This window comes from Otolemur garnettii, unplaced genomic scaffold (assembly GCF_000181295.1).
Source record: "Otolemur garnettii isolate 467f Iridium unplaced genomic scaffold, OtoGar3 scaffold00211, whole genome shotgun sequence".
Taxonomy (NCBI): domain Eukaryota; kingdom Metazoa; phylum Chordata; class Mammalia; order Primates; family Galagidae; genus Otolemur; species Otolemur garnettii.
Genome location: NW_003852606.1, coordinates 796,144 through 804,415, shown reverse-complemented (window position 1 = coordinate 804,415; position 8,272 = coordinate 796,144). Strand labels below are relative to the sequence as shown.

Sequence of the window (8,272 nt, the reverse complement as noted above, 5' to 3'; positions counted from 1 at the left end):
TGAGGCAGAACATTGAACCACAATCTGGAAATCACCTGATTGCATCTTAGCTTTGTTTTTCCATTGCTGAAGAACCAGAATCCTCTAGCAAGCCCAGGTGACAAAAAGAAATGCTGATGACGTCTGTGACCACTGGGGTAGGGATGGTACCCAATGACTTAACATCTGTGTACATTCTAAGATATCACAACACCAGAACATCAGCCATGACAACTTCTTTTGCCATCAGCACCCTGACCCCTTCCCAGAGGCAACCACAACTTGAACTTGTGCATTAATCCCTTTCAAACAAAAATTGCTCCATCATATCCTGACATGTATGTAAACAATGTGCTGCTTAGTTTTTCTTGCCTTTGACTTGAGAAGAATGGCATCCCACTTGATATAGTCTTCTTGAAACTTTTCTTTTTTTAACTCAAGCTTCTCCTTCTAACATTTATCCATAATAGCAGCAACTTTTTGTATTTTACAAATCTTTTATTTAGGAAAGCAACAACGTAAGCCACATAAGTACTTCAGAGACTGCAACAAGGTTTAAAGACAAATACAAAAGACCTGGGATACAACAGGCTGGCTCCTGCCTTCTGGACTCTGTGGCTTACTGTAACCGACTACATTAGCTTTGGCATCTGGAAGCTCAGAAACAAATCTGTGGCCACCATGGGCAACAGTGGCATTTTTGTGGATTAACAAAACATAGGGTTTCATCTTCATTATTCTTTCATTTAACAAATGTGACAGGGATCCTGCTGGGGACACAAGGGGAACACCAATCACTCTCTGCCCACAGGAGCTCACAATCTAACTGTGTGAGAGAGAAGCAAACAGCCGGCACAATACAGTGTTGCAAGTGTTACCCAAGGGGTAAGCTTGGTGTGCTATGGGGACCTGCAAGAACCAATTGACTGAGCTTCAGTGGCTGAGATGACTTCCTGGGGAGGTGAGGCCTCAGGTGACACCTGGAGAGGGAAGACCTCTTGACTTGAGTCTTACTCTTTTCTCAGTACCTAGTTCAGGCCCCTCAGCTGATCTGTTTTTAGCCTTTGAAATTCTCTATCCCTTTGTCTGTTCTAGTCACAATTCACTTCTTTGTCTTGGTGGTTTTCACAAGTATACATCTTGTACTTCAGAACTAGGCTGCTATGTCCTGAGGATGGAGATTCTTTTAACCTTGGTACTTTTTCACTGCACCTGTGACTATGTGTTGAACAGCGTGGCTGCCCACCCAACCTGGTTGGGAAGTAAAGATTTTTCTTAGGTATGTTGGAGCTATCACTTGGCTGGAGACAGAAAGAAGAGTGGCTATGGTTGTAGTAGGTGAAAGGGGGATAAGATATGCAAATGAAACAAAGAAACTACACTCACAAAGCTACTGCCTAGACCAGAGGGCTCAGAATACTTCCTCTTCACTAAGGGGAAAAAGTTAAACCACAGAACAATTCTCTCAACAGCACAATCATTTGAAGGCAAGAAATAAAGAAACAACAAGTATCTTGTTGCAACAAGATTTGTTGCAACCCACCAAAACTAGACAATTAGGGCACATTCCCCCTCAAACATCCTCAGAACCCGTGGGCCCTGGAGACGCTGTCCACTCAGTCGAATGTGATCCGGAAGCTGCGCTCCTGCTCCTTGCGACGTCCCTCACACACCTTGGTCACTTCCTCCACCTTCCTCTGCAGCAGAGCCGAGTTCTGGTCAATCCATTGCAGTGAGTCCATGTGTGCGTTGAGGATCTTGCAGATCTGCTGCAGCGGGTCGCTGGTGTCGGCAGGGCCCCCAGACGTGTTCAGGTGCTCAATGATGTCCTTGAGGTCCTGGGCCATGCGCTTCAGCTGCGCATCGATGTTCTCTGCCAGCTTGTAGGTTTTCTCTCGCTCCTCGTCAGCATGCTGCAGGTAGATGGTCCCACTTTGCTCCTTGACTGACTCCTCTAGTGGGCTGAGCAGGTCTTCTAATTCCTTCTGCTGAGACAGAATGAAGTCAAGCTCCTGGTCCAGCCTCTTCTGGTCCAGCTTTACCTTCTCTACCTCGCGATGCAGGCTGGTGATCTTCTCCCCGTTCTCAATCAGTGTGCGGTCCCAGGCATTGACCTGGGTGGCCTGCTGGAGAAAGTGCCGCTCTTGGTCTTCCAGCTCCAGGCTCCACTTGTTGATCAGGCTCTCCAGCTGTGCATAGGTCATCACAGAACTGGTGGCTGCCCCAGTGGTTGCACTGGGACCAGGTGGGGCAGTCACAGTGGCTGCTGCATTGCTGGGGATCCCAGCTGGTGCCAGGGGTTTTAGATTCAAGGCAAAGCCGGTAGTAGTGGTGGTGGTGGTAGTGGCGGTGGTTGATGCTGTGGAGGCACTGGAAGCTGCTCCAGGGGCCTTTAAGTTGAAGCCCAGCGTACCAGCTCCAGGAGCCCCAGCTGTGGTAGTAGGGGGACAGAGGGAGAGCCCAGTGGTGGCAGATGAGGTTGGAGCGGTTGCTATTGAAGCAAAGAGGCTGGGCCCAGCACTGGTGGTGGCAGCAGTGGGTGCCGAAGTGGCTGGCTGTGTGGTCCCTGCTCCAGTGGCTGCTGGTGTGGCCGGAGTAAAGGGTAATCCAGCAAGTGCCGTGGGCTGGGCTGAATTCCCCACCGAGCCAATGTTAAAACCAGAGGTCCCAGTCTGGGACATGCTTCCACCAGTGAATGAGAACCCTCCTGATGTGGTGGATGGAGCAGCAGAAGTTGTAGAAGACCCAAACACAAAGCCAGTGGGTGCCGTGCCCTGGCTGGTGGTGACGGTGCTGGATATGGCATTGGTGAGAGTACTGCTGCCAAGACCAAAGGTGCCGGGGGTTGCTGTGGCTGGGGTGGTACTTGTATTGCTCAAGTTTAGCTTTGGAGCACTGATCCCTAAAGAAAATCCAGTTCCTCCTGATGCAGGCGTTGTTGTTCCAAAACCGAATCCTGGAGTCTGTGCTGCAGGAGTTTGGGTAGTGAACGAGAACAGGCCAGTAGAAGAAGTACTTGCAGGTGTCTGGGAGGGAGTCCCAAAGGTAAACCCTCCAAACCCTGTCGACGGTGTGGTTGTTGCTGTCTTTGCCGTGCCAAACGTGAACCCGCCTGTAGGGGCCCCACTGCCTCCAAAATTAAACCCGCTCATGGCTCCAGACTCTGGTGGCAGCAGCTACTCCAGCTCCCAAAGCAAATCCGTCAGCGTCTGCAACCTTGGGAAGATTTTTAAAGCAGAGGAAGTGACATGATCAGATAGATGGCAGTTTAGGAAAAGCTTGGTCAGTGCCATGACCAAGCATGCTTATACTGGAGGGTGGCAGGACTGGATAATTGTAACATGCAGCAACCCTTCCTCTTCCTTCTGTGTAACCAAAATCAGGCTCTGCTAAACTAGGAGAGAATGGTCCAGAGCACAAGCCTGTGCCCCAGGGGCCAGGTACTAGGAAGTGGGGGGGCGGGTACAAGGAGATAGGGGTGCGAGCAATGTGTATGCTGTGCTCAGCACAGTGTAAGCCTCTAGCTTCATGGAGAAGGCAGGAGAACAGGATCCTGAATAGACTTTAGCCCTTGAGGAGGATCAGATCCCAGGCACTTCCAACGAGCAGGAAGGAAACATAACCTGCACCCTAGAGGGGAACCTGGTGAGGATTCCTTGCTGATTATAAGCAGGGTGTATGTGAGTAGATCTGGCTTATGCTGCCCCAGTGGCCCTCTGGACCTCAGAGAGCTAGATCCCCGAAACCTGAGCTGTATGGCAGGACCTTGGCCACTGAGGGCCCATAAGGCACACCCGTACCATCTACCAGAAGAGGGCATACCAGATTATGCCCCTCCTTCTAACTCAAGAGATGGGCGTGAGACCCAGCCCTCTGGCTGCAGCCATTGCCTCAAGGACAAAACAAGACCTGATACAGCCAGTGAGTCCTCCCCTGCAATTTTTCTTCTAAAGAGACCCAGGTGCAGAGCAGAGGATGCACTTGGGCCTTCCCTGGCATCTTCTCAGCCATCTGCAGACACTGGAGACAATGAGCCACAGAGATCAATGGGGTATGGGGACTGGGGGGAGGGAGAGGGATAAGAAATACTCTAGAAGCTCTGTCAATTGGTACATTGTATATATTTCTGCAACTTCTTTTTTCCTTTTTTTTTTTTTAGAGACAAGAGTCTCACTTTATTGCCCTTGGTAGAGCGCCGTGGCGTCACAGCTCATGGCAACCTCCAACTCCTGGGCTTAAGCAATTCTCTTGCTTCAGCCTCCCAAGTAGCTGAGACTACAGGTGCCCACAACAACGCCCAGCTATTTTTTGTTGCAGTTTGGCCGGGGCTGAGTTCGAACCTGCCACGCTTGGTATATGGGGCCGGTGCTCTACCCACTGAGCCACAGGCACGTGCCTGTATTTCTGCAACTTCTAAGTGAAAAACCTCCCAGCAATGCTATCTACCAACCAGAAGGTGGAACGTTGCCTGGTAAGGATAGGGGTGTTCAGGTAAATGGTCACATGCTGAGAGTTGATGATAAGGTGGGCAGGGAGAAGCGCTCAGACACTAGCTCTCACAAGTGCTGGCAGGCAGGATTCTTATCCCCAAGTGAAAGATGAGGAAATGGGCTCAGCGAGCTGCCCAGAGTCACCAGCCAGCACAAGTGGTGAGCTGGGAGTTGACCCCAGACTGTGGACCTGCTGGAGTTACTGATTTCCACTGGTCAATTCATGAACCCCCTTGTCTGGCAAGAGGGCCAGGTGACAGGATGTTTCCCTATATCCAATCATACATGAGAGGCGAGGGCAGCCTATCCCACTCTGCCCACCAACATGTAGTGTGGGAAATGACAGCAGAGGCAAAGCAGAATGCTAGTGACAGAACATCACAACTCTGGAGAGAGGGGCTGTCTCTGGGTGGCGGGCTACACATGAGGAGTCTCTTTTATACTTTGCAGTAATTCCAAATGTTCTCTCTCTATAGCAGACAAACCTAATTGACAGACTTCAGTTCCTGAAAGGGAACTAAATTATGGAGCATGAATTTACCCTGAGCAATCAGTGACTGATACAGCCAGTTTTTATAATCACAATGGGAGTGGGGCCCATCAAATTAATGAATTAAACAGCTTCTGTCAGACCTTATCTTGCCTCAAAGGTGACAGGGGTGGGAGAACATTGGACAAAGTGGGTGGGGACTACAGGCTGGGCTGAAGGCCAGGGAGAGCCAGCACCTGCACACACCATGCCTGCCTGGGCCTAGTAACTAAAGACATCGGTGGTACCTTGCCGGTGGCAGGGCCCCTAAGTTAGGTTTCCAGTAGAGCTGGTATAGGAGGCAATATAAATGGTCTCCCAAACATGTCCACAGCTCATTCTGGGGCCCTGGGAATATGTCACCATATGCCAGGGATTTTGTTACCATAAAAGGGATTTTGCAGATGTGACTAAATGAAGAATCCTGAGGTGTGGAGATTATCCTGGAGTATCCAATGGGTCCTAAATATAATCACAAATGTCCTTGTAACAGTGGTTCTCAACCTTCCTAATGCTGTGACCCTTTAATACAGTTCCTCATGTTGTGGTAACTCCCAACCATAAAATTATTTTCATTGTTACTTCATAACTGTAACTTTGCTACTGTTATGAATCATAATGTAAATATCTGATATGCAAGATAGATTTAGGCGACCCCTGTAAAAGGTCGCTTGACCCTCCCCAAAGGGGTTGTGACCCACAGGTTGAGAACCTCTGCCTTATAAGATGCAGCTAGGGGCTGGGCATAGCGGCTGTAATCCTAGCACTTTGAGAGGCTGAGGTGGGAAGATCACTTGAGGACAGGAGTTTCAACTAAAGTCCCACTAAGCTACTTGGGATGCTGAGACAGGAGGGTTGCTTGAGTGTAGTTTACAGTTATAGTGAGTTATGATAGTGCCACTGTGCTCTGGCCTGGGTGACAGAATAAAACTGTCTCAAAAAATAAATAAAAAGGGAAAGGAGAAATTGACTGGGGAAGAGAATGTCATGTGATCACAGAAGCAGAGACCAGAGAGACTGGATGGAAGAAGGACCATGAGCTAAGGAACACAGTGGCCTCTAGAAGGGAATGGACAGGAAATAGATTCTCCCTAAGATCCTCCAGAACCAGCTCTGCCTATACATTGATACTTGACTCCTTTGGACTTCTGACCTTCAGAAGTATAAGAGAAGTATAAGTTTAGCAACAGCCAAGCTTAGCATGAATTTGCAGCTCAGTGGGCCCTTAGGTTGCATGAGAAGCGCTAATTCTGACTAAAGATTTCCTGACCCTCGATGGCTCTGCAGTCCTGCAAGGGAGAGGGAAGGTCGACAGAAGGGGGAAGAAGCTCAGAAGGAAAGGAGTTACCAGCTCACTCCAGTGCGCTGTGAACTGCAAATCCCTCTTTACTTCTACTGTCCCATATGGGCCTGCTTTGAGGCAGAGCCACTATCTGGCAGTCCAGCTTCCATCCAGCACCTCATATTCATCTAAAACAGCTGAGGCAGTTCAGCTGCAAGGTCCTTTCCTGTTTTCAGGTACAAAGTTGGTCTCCAGACATCTGAAAAAGACCTGGGTTTTAATTCTGCTTCTGCCACTTACAAGCTGTGGATTCTTTTTTTTTTTCTTTTCTTTTCTTTTTTTTTTTTGAGACAGAGCCTCAAGCTATCCCTGTGGGTAGAGTGCCATGGCATCACAGCTCACAGCAACCTCCAACTCCTGGGCTCAAGTGAGTCTCCTGCCTCCACCTCCCAAGCAGCTAGGACTACAGGTGCCTGCCACAACGCCTGGCTATTTTTTGGTTGCAGCCATCATTGTTGTTTGGCGGGCCCAGGCTGGATTCAAACCCGCCATCTTAGGTGTATGTGGCTGGTGCCTTAGCCACTTGAGCCACAGGCACCAAGCCTAGCTGTGAATTTTTGTGCAAGAATCCTGAGCTCCTTTAATGTCTGATTTCCTATCTGTGAGGACAATCTGTGAAGAATAAACAAGTTCATGACCAAGAAGCTGAGAAGCCAAGTGCCCGGCTCAGAGAAGCACCCACACTGTCTGTTTCCTTTTCCCTCTCCAGGCCAGGTTTTATTTCTTAAGATGTCTACATGGAATTCCCTCCTGGCAAGAGTCAGAGGAAACCTCCTGTAGCTGCCCCCACCTTCCACTTTGCCCCCCTGCTTCCTCACAGACCCCTCATTCTTGTTCTCCTCCTTCTCCTTTTCCACACAGCCATGGGGCTTCAGGGGAGAAGACTCCATGGTCACCTGCACTGGAGCTACCTGGTCTAAGCCAGTGCAACTCAACAAGCTGCCCCTCAATCTCTATGGGGGTGAAAGACGCTGGCCTTGGCATTTTCACAAAGCTCTTCAGGGAGATTCTGAGAAATGGCTCTTCACACTCAAGAGACCTAAGTTAAGTACCTGAACCCCTAGGAACACCAGGGCCCTGCCCTGTGCCTAGACTTCTTCTTGCGTGACAGACATACTTCCTCACTGTTGAGCCACTTCAAGCCGGATGTGTTGACAATAGCTGCTAAAGGGACCAGAACAGCTACACCTACACATCTCAGTTCTCAAGTACCCAGCTCAAGAGAGATTATGCTAATAATAAGCTAAAATTTTCCAGAAGAGCATTTATAAAAAGCTCTTTTCAACTATTTAAAACTTACAAGAAAACAATCTTGTGTGGGGACTTCTCTGGTTTAACAGCTCACCATTTATTAAATGCTTTACTGGTTTCCGACACCTCAGCTGCCAGGAATCTTTCACTCATAATGGCAAAGACACATCAACCCAGACCCATTCTACACTTTCAATGCATTATCACTCATTAATTCCTGAAAGCAAGCTTTGGGGCAGGTCCATTCTACAAAAGAGGAAAATGAGGCCGAAAGTGGTTAGCTAAGCCATGGCCCATGCCACCAAGGCAGCTAGAGATGATCAAATGTCAGCTTCAGGATCAGGGCTCAAGGCAGAGTCAGGGCTAGGTCACATGTCCTGGAAGTAGTAAGAAGGCTGTTACCTGGGAGAGGATGAGTGTTGAAGATGCAGGATATCCATGCAAAGACAAGAGGATGGGGAGGAATGGACTGGGTGAAGCAGAGAGGCTGAAACAGTGGGCATGTAGCTGGGTGCTAAGTGACTTGGAACTGCTAAAGGCAGTCTGTGCACACTAAAGGGCTGACTTGGTGGGCTGTTCTAGCCCAGACAGGCCCTTGACTGGCTCTTGGGAGTTAGTCTCTAAGTTCCTGTATGTCCTGCTGGGTAAAAGTGTATTTTTTTTTTTTTTTTTTTTTTTTTT

The 8,272-nt window shown here is 49.0% G+C and overlaps 1 protein-coding gene across 1 annotated transcript in view; it reads right to left on the bottom strand.

Annotated features, from left to right (window-relative positions):
- NUP62 (nucleoporin 62) overlaps positions 1 to 8,272 on the bottom strand; it is a 28,869-nt gene continuing 20,597 nt past the window's right edge. Inside the window, exon 2 of the mRNA XM_003801465.3 lies at positions 1 to 3,195. Coding sequence (XP_003801513.1) covers positions 1,596 to 3,131 — 1,536 coding nt within the window. The 5' untranslated portion in view covers positions 3,132 to 3,195 and the 3' untranslated portion in view covers positions 1 to 1,595. The remainder of the gene's footprint in view (positions 3,196 to 8,272) is intronic.